The 13,552-nt window shown below is 43.1% G+C and overlaps 1 protein-coding gene across 1 annotated transcript; it reads left to right on the forward strand.

The window, feature by feature from the left end:
* Positions 1-3,256: 3,256 nt before the first annotated feature.
* On the forward strand, positions 3,257-12,461 carry LOC108405162 (melanoma-associated antigen B4-like). The gene is made up of 2 exons (XM_017673163.2): positions 3,257-3,325; positions 10,795-12,461. The coding sequence occupies exon 2, from the start codon at positions 10,856-10,858 to the stop codon at positions 11,840-11,842; it is 987 nt and encodes a 328-aa protein (XP_017528652.2). The 5' UTR covers positions 3,257-3,325; positions 10,795-10,855; the 3' UTR covers positions 11,843-12,461.
* The last annotated feature ends 1,091 nt before the right edge of the window (positions 12,462-13,552 follow it).

The following is a 13,552-nucleotide window of genomic DNA, read 5'->3' on the forward strand; positions in this document are numbered from 1 at the left end:
CAATTGACAATTCTTGAATTTTTTTTCCATGTTCCACATAAGATAATATAGCATTGGAATAGGTATTTTCCTGGAAATGTGAACAAACTCCACATTAAATTAGTTAGGATCATAAAAAAGAGAAAATATTAAAAGGAAAGAGGTAGTTAATTCTTGGTTTGTCTTATTTCTTTTAGTCTTTTAGTTTGTATTTTTCTAAAATTAAAAGACACATACCTGGATTTACTTGGCTTATTCAAGAATATGGGATAAGTTAATTATAGTAATTTACACCTCTTGTTCTCTGGCTCTTTAATTCCCCCAAATGTTAATCAAACATCTGCTGTTCAAAAGGCTCCATGCTAGCACTGGGGATGGAAAAGAAAACAAGGAACAAGCCACTGTACATATACTTTTAGTGATTAGGAGCAGCTATCATATAAAAAGATGATGAGATGGTCTCTCAGACCTGAAAGACAAGGCAGAAAAGGGGAAAGTTCCAGAAATCTTGCAAGTGTAACTCAAGCAAGGCAGCGCTGGGCCTTAGGGACCTGCTAGTCCCTCAGTGGGAGACAACTCTAAGTTAGCTGCATGGTGGGCTGGATGGGGCTGGGTCATCATGAGCAGGGCCAGCCCCTCAGTTTGGGGGACCCCAGAGTTGAGAGACTAAGCCTGGAATGGGCAAGTGCCCTTAACACTTATGTTGGGATTGTGGGTAAACCAGAAACAAATCACCTGGGACAGGGATGGGTCATGCCCTGTGCTCTTGTCCCAGAGCAGGAGAACAGTGTGCAAATTAGATGTTTTATTCACATTGTCTCCAAGGGAGTCTGAGAAATAAAGTTGATATGCCCTTGAGGTGGGATGTTAAGAAGCCACTGGGCACTTTTTGCACTTAATTGAGAGTGTCAGCACATACTCCATCAAAAGCATCAAATTATGTTATAATGTGTGCAATTTGGTAAATTCAAAGTGAGTTCTAGATTTTTGGTGCTAGCTAAATTAATAAAAACAGGGTTGGTTTTCATGAAAGGGTCATGGGGAGGGAGGGAAATTGTAGATCCTTGACAAAAATTTTAGGAGATTTGTGTTGTATCTACTAGGGAAGTGTACCTTATACCCATACTGAATGATTTATCATATAATAGGGAAATATTACTTCATTTTCCTTGCTAATTAGCACATTTACTGAGTTTCCTTTGTTCTAGAATGCTACATAGTCACTGAAATCTGTTGGATTAAAAAAAACAATCTCAGCAGGGTGAGTGAACTCATGGGGGTTCAAATAAATCATACTAATAAAGGCCATGTTGAAGTCTCAATGCAGGCCAGGCATTTAATACATATTAATGACAACCCACCAGTCCTATAAGACAAAGCTTATCAAACTCATTTCGCAGATGCAGAACCTAGTGCTCACAAAGTTTAGTGATGTGCCTAAATTCACATGGCTGTTAAGGGACAGGGTTGAAACTAGACCCCTGGTCTAGATTAGTCTAAAGCCTACACTGTTCCAATTCTCACAGCCTGAGGCCCACTTCGTGTCTATTAATTCAACTTTCTTTTTTCTTTTGAAAACGTACCATAGGCAATAAAAAGAAGGACTCTATGCATCTACTACTGGGTTAGAATACATCCCCAGAGCAATATAAATTCCAAAATAAATGAGAGGCATGAATAAGGAAAAGAAAGCTAATACTTGGTGACAATATGATCATCTATATATGCAATGCCAGGTAACCTCAAAAGATGAGGAGTTCACAAAATGATCCTGGACAGCTCCTTACCTACAGAATATAAAGCTATTAGAACAGAATTTACATGAGACTGTAAGTCTGGCTGATGAAGAGAAAGGAACTGTCAGCAAATTTTCACCTGACAGTCCACCAACTCTCTCAGGACTCCTGCCTCATGCTTCAGCTTCACCATCTCACATCACCTCTAGGACAGGGACCAGGTTTTACAGAGGCAAAAGTGCTCAGGTTTTTACAGGGACATGGAATTTCCCAAGAAGCATTTAATCTGAGAGGTAGTAACCCCCAATGTCAGAGGTCTGGGAAGACCAATACTTCATAATATAAGGACTCACACATAGACAGTCTTCTACCTGCTCTCAGAGGACCCCAGACAGAACTGTCAGGCTGAACATGGAGTCACTTATTCTTCAGGCCTGTCAGGAATGTCAGAGCCTTGGCCAAAGAAACACAATTTCAGGCCTAGTAGAAAGAAGATCTTAGCCTCAGATATGAAGATGAGGACCATAAATGATGACTATGGATCAGTGGGGCTCCATAAATCCTAGCTGAGACAATCAACCCTTAGAGGTCCAGAACAGTCCTGACTGGATGTGGATCATTCTAATTTCCTTCCAATTTGGAGGCTCCCAGAAGATGACCACCTTGATTTGATGGGAACAGCCTCTAGGAAGCAGAGAGTAGAGACTCAAGACTGATTAGATGTCAAGGAGAGTACTGAATGTGACGGACCCACCAACTGAAAACACAGAACCCCTACAAATTTTCCCAGTGTTGTTGGACCTGGGATGCCAAGGACGAAGTAGTAAAGTGGAGGAACCCCTTCTGTGTAGGGTCTCATATAGGTGAGGACCTTGGACTACTGGGGACAGTCACAGAGAGAAAACCCAGGACTTAAAGAGAGTTGTGATAAGGACTCCCTAAAGCAAAGGGGAATAAATAGAATCCATTACTTTATTACTCCTAGGAGACACAGAAAAAATACCGAGGAGTCCCCTCCTGCCACCTGTGTGCTCTCAGGGAGGGAGGGGCTTTGTCTAGTAGGACTGCATCCCAGTTCTGCAGAGGGAGGAGTCTTGGCCATAACCAGAGTCACGGCGAGAGCCCTCAGGGCTAATGAGTAGGACTCACAGAGTCCGGCCCTCTCATCAGGCCAGTGAGACCCAGCAGAGGGCGCAGAAGCACTGTACCCTGGCTTCCCCTCTAGGAAGTTCCCCCTAAGGATTTCAGGGCTCTGAACTCCCCACTAGGGCCTCAGGAAGCTGAGGGCCCTGTTTGGGGGCTGGCGGACTCGGGTCAGTAGACAAAGGAAGCCCAGACCCTGACAGACACACCCCAAGGTGAGGAACCCTAGTGAGGACCTAGGGACCACCTACTCCTGACTGATGATGTCACAGATAGCCCCACCCCGGCCCGCCGTGGGCCCTCGCAGACCCCCCTCAGGGACCACCTTCCCCCCTTGCCACTCCCCACGCAGCAGCGCTGCCCGGAAGTGACTCCTCTGCCCTTCCGTTTGGAAAGCAAAGACCGCGGACCAGCACGCGGCTTTTGTGTGCCGGGAGGTGGATTCCCAGGACTGGTCTGAAGTCGAGGTAAGGACCCTGAGGGGGGAACCCAAGGGATTACTTCTCCCATAACAACGGTGAGCCCCATCTCCACCAAATCCCGTACCTGCGGTCTGGCTCTAAGAGGCCTAGGCAGAGTACGGTCAGCCTCAATCAGGCTCGGGATGTCTCAGAGAGAAGGCCTTTCTTTGTCTAAGGGAGCAGCCCCATTTCCAAGGGATTACGCCTCCCGTAACAACGGTGAGCCCCATCTCCACCAAATCCCGTACCTGCGGTCCGGCTCCAAGAGGCCCAGGCAGAGCACGGTCAGCCTCAATCGGGCCCGGAATGTCTCAGGGAGAAGGCCTTTCTTTGTCTAAGGGAGCAGCCCCATTTCCAAGGGATTACGCCTCCCGTAACAACGGTGAGCCCCATCTCCACCAAATCCTGTACCTGCGGTCTGGCTCCAAGAGGCCCAGGCAGAGCACGGTCAGCCTCAATCGGGCTCGGAATGTCTCAGGGAGAAGGCCTTTCTTTGTCTTAAGGGAGCGGCCCCATTTCTACCAATGAAGGAGAGCTAGGTCTTACCTGGATGCAAGATGAGGGCCCTGATTGCTAATGAGGCAACCTTTACCCAACAGAAAGGGATACACCGAGCAGCGCCCCAGCCAAGGTAGACAGATGTGGGGTGACTAAACGAGTCTCTGAGGGCTACAGTGGACAACTCCCAGATTCAGCCGAGCAGGCAGAGCTTGCAGACTGAGGTGGCTCCTCATTTCCAGGAAAAAGGGGTCCACACAAGGCGCCTGCGCTCTTTTCAGACCTGGGAGACTTGGACACATTGACGTAATGAGATTTTTATTTTTATTTTCTTTTTTACCAACACTTTTTTAAAATTAAAGTGTTAATATACAATCTTGGGTTGGTTTCAAATGTACATCACAGTGATTCAACAGTCCCCATGACCAATTTATGTTGGGATTGTGAATTATTGTGCCATTTTATCCCCTCCCCCACTGCACCCACCCCCAACTCTTCCCCCTTGGCAACCACAAGTCCCTTCTCAGTGTCTAAGAGTCTACTGCTGTTTTGCTTCTTTTTGTATTCCATAAATAGGTGAAATCAAATGGTATTTGTCTTTCTCTGCCTGCCTAATTTCACTGAGCATAATACCCTGTAGATCCATCCATGTTGTGGCAACTAGCAGGATTTCATTTCTTTTTATGGCTGAATAATATTTCATTGTATATATGTACCACCTCTTTATCCATTCTTAGCTTGCTTCCACATCTTGCAATTGCACATAGCGCAACGATAATCATAGTGGTGCATATATCTTTTTGAATCAGGGATTCTGTTTTCTTTGGGCAAATTGCCAGCAGTTGAATTGATGCGTCAAATGGTACTTCTACTTTTAGCTTTATGAGAAACGTCCATATTGCTTTCCACAGCAGCTGCATCAATTTACATTACCAACAACAGTGTAGGAGGGTTCCTATTTCTCCACATCCTAGCCAGCATTTGTTGTTTCTTATCTTTTGGATAGTGGCCTTTGTAACTGATATGAGGCGATGTCTCATTGTGGTTTTAATTTGCATTTCCCTGATAATCAGTGATGTGGAGCATCCTTTCATGTGCCTGTTGGCCATCTGGGTTTCTCCTTTGGAGAAGTGTCTCTTCAGGTCCTCTGCCCATTTTTTTGATTGGGTTATTTGTTTTTAGGGTGTTCAGGCATATGAGTTCTTTATATATTTTGGATGTTTACCCCTTGTCAGATGAGTCATTTACAAATATATCATCCCATACTGTAGAGTGCCTTTTTCTTCTACTAATGGTGACCTTTGCTGTACAGAAGCTTTTTAGTTTGATGTAGTCCCATTTGTTCATTATTGATTTTGTTTCCCTTGCCTGAGGATATGTGTCCAGGAAAACGTTGTTCATATTTCTATTCAAGAGATTTTTGCCTATGTTTTCTTCTGAGAGTTTCATGGTTCTGTGACATACATTCAGTCCATTGATCCATTTTGAGTTTACTTTTGTGTATGGAGTTAGACAGTAATCCAGTTTCATTCTCTTATATGTGGCTGTCCAGTTTTCCCAGCACCAGTTGTTGAGGAGGCTGTCTTTTCCCCATTGTATATTCATGGCTCCTTTATCATATATCAATTGGCCATATATACCTGGGTTTATATCTGCACTCTGTTCTGTTGCATTGACCTATCAGTCTATTCTCATGCCAGTACCAAACTTTTGATTACTGGAGCTTTGTAGTAGAGCTTGAAGTCAGGGAGCATAATACCCCCAGCTTTGTTCTTCTTTCTCAGGATTGCTTTGGCTATTCAGGGTCTTTTTTGGTTCCATATGAATTTACAACTATTTGTTCTAGTTCATTGAAGAATGCTATTGGTATTTTGATAGTGATTGCATTGAATCTGACAATTGCTGTGGGCAGGGTGGCCATTTTGACAATACTAATTATTCGTGTCCGTGAGCACGGAATAGATTTCCATTTCTCGGTGTCTTTAATTTCTCTCATGAGTGCCTTGTAGTTTTCAGACTATAGGTCTTTCACCTTCTCGGTTAGGTTTATTCCTAGGTATTTTATTCTCTGTGATACAGTTGTAAATGGAGTTGTTTCCTGATATCCCTTTGTGCTAGTTTCCTTGTTAGTATATACGAATGTGACAGATTTCTATGTCTTAATTCTATATCCTGCAACTTTGCTGAATTCAGTTAATATTTCTAATAGTTTTTTGGTGGATTCTGTAGGGTTTTCTAGGTCATCTGCAAATAGAGACAGTTTAACTTCTTCCTGACCAATCTGGATGTCTTTTATTTCTGTGTTGGCTGATTCCTGCGGCTAGGTACCCAGTACTATGTTGAATAAAATTGGCGAGAATGGGCACCCTTGTCTTGTTCCTGGTCTTAGAGGAAAAGCTTTCAGCTTTTTGCTATTAAGTATGTTGGCTGTGGATTTGACATATATGGTCTTTATTATGTTGAGGTATGTACCCTCTATACCCATTTTGTTGAGAGTTTTTATCATTAACAGATGTTGAATTTTGTCGGTTGTTTTTTCAGCATCTATTAAAATGATCATGTGGTTTTTATCCTTCTCTGTGTTAATGTGGTATATGGTATTGATTGATTTACAAATATTGTATCATACTTGCATGCCTGGAATACATCCCACTGGGTCATGATGGATGATTTTTTGATGTATTTTTGAATTCAGTTTGCTAATACTTTGGTCGGGATGTTTGCATCTGTGTTCATCAGGGTTTTTGTGTATAATTTTCTTTCTGGGTGGTGTCTTTGCCTGGTTTGGGTATTAGAGGGGATGCTGGATTCATAGAATGAGTTTGGAAGTTCTCCCTCCTCTTCAACTTTTTGAAATACTTTCAGAAGGATGGGTATTAGCTCTTCCTTACATGTTTGGTAGAAATGAGCTATGAAGCCATGTGGACATGTGCTTTTGTTTTTGGGGAGTTTTTTTATTGCCAGTTTGATTTCATTGCTGGCTATGGGTCTGTTCAAATTTCTCTTTCTTCCTGGGTTAGTCTTCGAAGGTTGCATTTTTCCAGGAAGTTGTCCATTTCTTCTAGGCTGTCTGGATTATTGGCATATAATTTTCCACAATATTCTCTAATAATTCCTTATATTTCCATGGTATCCGTTGTGATAATCCCTTCTTTGTTTCTGATTCTGCTTATTGTGTATACATTCTGTTTTTTGTTTTCTTGTGAAGTCTGGCTAGGGATTCATCTATTCTATTTTCTCAAATAACCATCTCCTGGTTTCATTGATTTTTTTGCCATTGTTTTATTGTCTATTTTATTTCTTTTTATTCTGATCTTTATTATGTCCCTCTTCCTACTAACTTTGGGCTTCAGTTGTCCTTTATCTAGTTTCTGTAATTATGATTTTAGACTGTTTATTTGGAATGGCTCTTCATCCTTGAGGTAAGCCTTATTGCCAAATATTTTCTTGTTAGAACTGAGTTTACCACATCCCACACATTTAGGGGTGTTGTGTTTTTTTGTTTTTCATATTCTCACTTTCTTCTTTTTTGTATTTGTATTAAGGTATCATTAATATCCACTCTTATGAAGGTTTGACATGAAAAACAATGTGCTTACTACATACCCCGTTGAAGTCACGTCTATCAGTGTACTAAGATGCCACAGAGTCAATACTTGTCTTCTCACTGCTACACTCTCTTCCCCATGACCCCCCCACACCATGTGTACTAATCCTAATATGGCTCAATCCCCTTCTCCCTCACTTCCCACCCACCCTCCCCCACCCCTCCCCTTTAGTAACCGCTAGTTCCTTCTTGGAGTCTGTGAGTCTGCTGCTGTTTCGTTCCTTCAGTTTTGCTTTGTCCTTATACTCCACAAATGAGGGAATCATTTGGTACTTGTCGTTCTCTGCCAGGCTTATTTCACTGAGCGTAATACCCTCTAGCTCCATCCAAGTTGTTGCAAATGGTAGGATCTGTTTCTTTCTTATGGCTGAATAGTATTCCATTGTGTACAGGTACCACCTCTTCTTTATCCTTTCATCTAATGATGGACAGTCAGGTTGCTTCCGTACCTTGGCTATTGTAAATAGTGCTGCAATAAACAGGGATGCATATGTCTCTTTGAATCTGAGAACTTGTTTTCTTTTTCTTTGGGTGTTGTATTTCTTTTTTCATCTGTCTCCATGTGTTGCTTGATTTCTGTTTTAATTTGTTCATTAGTCCACTGATTATTTATAAACATGTTCTTTAGCCTCCATGTGTTGTAGGCTTTTTTGTTTTCTTTGTGTAATTTATTCCTAGTTTCATACCTTTGTGATCTGAGAAGCTGCTTGATACGATTTCAGTCTTTTTGAGTTCAGTGAGGCTCTTCTTGTGGCCTAGCACATGAGCAATTCTGGAGAATGTTCCGTGTACACTTGAGAAACGTGTATCCTGCTGCTTTGGGTGGAGTGTTGTGTACATATCTGTTAAGTCCACTGGATGTAATGTATTGCTTAGTGCCTCTGTTTCCTTGTTTACTTTTTGTCTGGTTGATCTGTCTATTGGTGTGAGTGGTGTGTTGAGGTCTCCTAAAATGCATGTGTTACAACCTGTTTCCCCCTTTAATTCTGTTAGTATTTGTTGCACGTGTTTAGGAGCTTCTATGTTGGGTGCATAGATATTTATAATAGTTATATCCTGTTGTTGGACTGACCCCTTTATCATTATATAATGTCCTCCTTTGTCTCTTGTTACTTTCTTTGTTTTGAAATCAATTTTGTCTGATGTAAGTACTGCTACCCCCGGGGTTTTCTCCCTATTTTTTGCATGGGATATCTTTTTCCATCTCTTCATATTTAGCCCATGTATGTCTTTGGGTCTGAAATGAGTCTCTTATAGGCAGCATACAGATGGGTCTTGTTTCTTTATCCATTCTGCCTGTCTTTTGATTGGTGCATTCAGTCCATGTATGTCTAAGGTAATTAGTGATAGATAAGTACATATTGCCATTCTATTAATTGTCTTCTGGCTGTTTTCTATAGCTTCTCTCTGTTCCTTTGTTCCTGTCCTGTACACTGCTCTTTTTCTCATTTTTTAAATAATTTCTTTAGTCATTTCTTTGTGTGCATGTGTGTATTTATTCTAGGCTTTAGTCATGTGATTCCCAGAGGCTCAAGGATGGCTTCCTTACTATATAATAGTCTACCTTAAATTTCCGATTAGTCTATTTGAAACACAATCTAAAAGTATCTGTTTTCCCTTCTTTCTCCTCCACTTTTCCCATAATAGATAGCATAATTTGTACTTTTTTGTGTATCCTTGAGTGATTTTGTGTATAGTTGAATTTGTTTCTTTTGTTGTATTTTAATTTCATACTTGTTCTGTAGTTAGTTGGTCTACTGCCTTCACTGTGGGTTTATTTTCACTGGCAAAACCTGTTATCCTTAGAGACATTCCCTTCTGCCTGGGTTTACTCCCTTTAACACATCCTCTAATGAAGGCTTAGTGTGGGAAATTACTTTAAGTTTTGTTTGCTGGAAATTATTTAATGTCTGCTTCAAATTTAAATGGTAGTCTTGCTGAGAAGATGATTCTTGGTTGGAAGTCCTTCTGTTTCATTACATTAACTATATCATGCCTCTCCCTTCTGGGGTGTAGAGTTTCTGCTGAGAAGTCTGCTGATAGCCTGATGGGATTTCATTTATAAGTAACTTTTTTCTCTCTCTGGCTGCTCTCAACACTCTCTCCTTATCCTAGATCTTTGCCATTTTGATTATTACATGTCTTGGTGTTGTCTTGCTCAGGTTCCTTTTCTTTGGGGCTCTCTGTACTTCGTTGAACTGAGTGTCTGTTTCCTTCCCCAGATTGGGTTATGCCAGGTGTCATGGTGAGAACCTTGGGGCCTGCAGGGATGTCCCACTCCATATCAGTGAAGCCATGAAGAACCCTTCCTATTCTCAGCCCTGGGAGACTTCAAGGATAGAATGTCAGACAGAAGTTCCCAAAGTTCCCAGGGGCAGCAGGAGAGTGAGGGTCTTGGTCTGAGGGGGGTGGTCCTAGGTCAGCAGAAGGGGAAATCTTAGGCCCTATTATGAGTAAAATTTAAACCTTGAGTTAGGATCCTGTGTGGGACCACCTCCATAATATGTCAACTTGCCTGCAATAGCTTTCACTCTTGAGAGACCACATTTGGTCAGATAAGGTCACCTTCACTTCTTCCGATTGGGAGTCAGGGAGGTTGGCCCATACTATGAGGACACAGGCATCAGTTCAGGAAAAAGTGGTGCTTCTCCACCAGGAACCAAATTGGAGAACCTGAGTGAGGATGCACAGGGCCACCCAACCCCAAAAAGAAAGGACAGCAAGGCATCCATCCCAACCTTTTGATTTCAGCCAAAGCAATCTCAGGGAAGGGCTCTGAGGTTGAGTATTCCCCTCGCTTGTTTATATCAGGTCTAAGGGAGGTGAGGTTCGTTAGTCTGAAGGTACAGCCACAAGTCAGCAAAAGGAGAGAGTGATCCCAGGTCTTTCAGGGAGCCAAGGTGAAGACCTTAAATGAGGACTGAGGAGCCCAGTGAACTCAGGAGAGAAAGGAGCCCACTGAGCTCTCAGCACTGGGTGTCCCCTGGTAGGGAGGTAGACTGAGGCACCACTGCAGTTGCTTCTGGGTCTCAGGCAGCTTTGAGGTGTCAACTTCAGAGTAGCAGAAGGGAGGGTGCCCAGGCTCTGCCCAGAGTTGGCATGACAATATTGAAAATAAACTGAGAAGAACACACATTCCAGAACACAGGGACTCTCAGTGCCAGCACCTGCTGTCACAGTAAACCCAAGGCAGGCCTGGCAGTATGCAGATGAAGACTCACTCTAAGGATTCTCTGGTGGTTCTCTGGGATTCTCAGGAGGCAGCCTGTCCAGGAGAACAGGAGCCTTATGGGTTCCCTGAATAAGGCCCTCAAGAAAACCTGCAGAGTCCGTTGAAGATGTTCACATCATCTCATTCTCCTTCCTCCAGGTGTCCAAATCACATTGTCACTGGCCCAGACTCTTGCCTCTTGTCCCTGATCACAGCCATCATGCCTCGTGGTCAGAACACTAAACGCCGTGCTCGTGAGAAACGCCGCCAAACCACAGTGGTGGCCCAAGCTCTTAGTGCTCAAGCCACTGCAGTGGAGGAAGAAGAGACCACTTCCTCCTCCTCTCCTGTTGCTGGCATTTCCCAGCAGCCTGAGAAGGCTGAGGCCACCGCAAATGCTGTTGCAGGTGTTTCTCACCCAGGATCTGATCAAGGGGCCAAAGGCCAAGCTGAGGAAAGTGAAACTTCCTCCCAGGCCTCAGCTTCCATTGAGAGCGCTAAGGATGATCCTCTAACCAGAAGGGTGGAGATGTTGGTGCAGCTACTGCTCTCTAAGTATAAAATGAAGGACTTCATTAAAAAGGTAGACATGATGAAATTGATCAACAAAAGGTACAGGGAGCACTTCCCCGAGATCCTCAGTAGAGCAGTTGAGCATGTGGAGCTGGTCTTCGGCCTTGAATTGAAGGAAGTCAAGCCCAATGGTGGGTCCTACACCTTTGTCAGCAAGCTAAACTACCTTGAGGGCAGTCCAAGCAGTGGCTGGGAATTGACTAGGCATGGGATTCTGATGCCTCTCCTGAGCATGATCTTCTTGAATGGCAACCGTGCCTCTAGGGAGCAGGTCTTGCAGTTCCTGAATATGTTGGGCAACTCTGATGGAAGGAAGCACTTCATCTTCAGGGATCCCAGGAAGCTCATCACAGAGTTGGTGGAACAAAATTTCCTGGAGTACCGTCACATACGCAACAGTCCTGTTCCATGCAGTGAGTTCCTGTGGGGTCCAAGCGCCCATGCTATAACCAACAAGATGCAAGTCCTCGATTTAGTGGCCAAGGTCAATGGTAGCACCCCCACTGCCTTCCCACGGCATTACAAAGAGGCTTTGAAAGATGAGAAAGAGAGGGCGCTAGCCACAGTTGCAGCCATGATCGGCATTCCTGTCAGGCCATGTGCACGCCTCAAGGCTACATCCAGCTACCAGTGAGGTCGGAGGCAGATTCTTCATTTTATGGTTGAAAGACCTGTTAACCAGTGTATTTGATATGCACAATTACCTTGTTGACTTACCTGTTTTGTTTTCCGTTTTTCATGTGGTATTGCTTTCAACAGAATGTTTATTTAGATTCAGAATATAAAGTTATGAATGGCACAGGTCACATCTTTATTGGTGTTTATAGGGTTTAAGAGTAAGATTTTTGTTGTTTGAAATACAAATTGGAAATCCTTAAATCGCTTTTGTAGTCTGGAACAGGATAAGCTGGCTTTAGGATAGGAGTATGCTTGGAAATGGGAAAGAAGTCCATGCTAAAATACTTGGGGTCAGAAAGTGACAGATGATAGATAGATAGATAGATAGACGGATAGGTATAGATGTACAGAGACAGAGTGAGGGAGACAGAGACAGATGGATAGAGGTGAAGGGAGGGAAAGAGAGAGAGGGAGGGAGGGAGATAGATAAATAGATAGGTAGATAGGTTAATGATAGAAAGAAAGTAAAAGTTAAGCCTTGGTTTGCTTTATGCCAAGCAAATTCTTGGTTTGCCTTACTTCACTTAGTCTTTGTTTTTCTGATTTTTAAAGGGAAATACCTTTGCTTATGTTTCTCCAGCATGTTTTGAGAATATAAAACATATTAATCAGACCTCCTGTTCATGGCTCTTATTTCACACAAACATTAACTGAGTATCTGCTCTTTGGAAATCTTCATGCTTGTACTGGGAATGGTTAGTGAAAGAAGATCCAGCCCCTGTCCATGCATTACGGATTCTAGGAAAAGCTATCATTTTGAAAGAAGGGGAGATGCTTTCTACTTCACGAAGAACAACTGAAAAGCAGGCCAAAAAGGAAAGTGCGAGAACATGTTACTTAGTTTTCATTGCTGAGTGGAATTTTGGCTGATTGGCAGGTTCTTTGGGTTCTGGTTTGGGGTTTTGTTTGCATGTTTGTGTTTTAGCTAGAACACCGCATGTTCTCTGACATCTCTTAGATGTAAGAGAACAACACCCCAGAATATAGGAGGATTACAGGGACACCAGTGCTGTCTGTCTGCCCAAAACACCCCAGCTGGGTCGGTGATAACATCTGAGGTCAAGATAATCATAGTAGTAACTGCCGTTCCCTAATGTCTCAATACAAAACAGGCAGAGTGACAGATACTTTCCATACATTATATGTATGCCATCAGTACTACAAGATGGGGCTTGTCAAACTCACGTCACAGGGGGGAGCCTGAGGCTCATAAAGTCAGAGTTTGGCGATGTGCCGAAATTCACAGGGCTTGCAAATGACAGGACCAGGACTCAAGTCCTGGCCTCAGCAACTGCAGAGTCCACACTGTGGTCCTCCTCCCACCGTGAGGCACACCTGTGTTCTTATTTCAGTTTTTTTCGCAGTACTTCAGGATTGATTTTAGGTGCTAGAGAACTGCCTTGTGCCCAGACTACTGGCTTGGAAACATAGCCAGAGCAACCAGAATACCAAAATAATTGGCAGGTACAAACAAGTGAATGACCATATTCGGTGACAGTATGATCATCTACATTTGCAGTGTTAGAGAAGGAACCCCTCAGAAGATCGGAGGCTTTCAAAATCATCCTGGACAATGTCTTTCCTGCAGAAAGTAAATATATCAGAACAAAAGTTACATGAGAATCTTCATCTGGGTGATGAAGAGAAGAAACAGGGCAATGTACTG

Source organism: Manis javanica, chromosome X (genome assembly GCF_040802235.1).
Source record: "Manis javanica isolate MJ-LG chromosome X, MJ_LKY, whole genome shotgun sequence".
Classification (NCBI taxonomy): Eukaryota; Metazoa; Chordata; class Mammalia; order Pholidota; family Manidae; genus Manis; species Manis javanica.

Bases quoted from the DNA above. Each gene is read 5' to 3' on its own strand.
- LOC108405162 (XM_017673163.2), top strand. From the start codon at position 10,856: ATGCCTCGTGGTCAGAACACTAAACGCCGTGCTCGTGAGAAACGCCGC.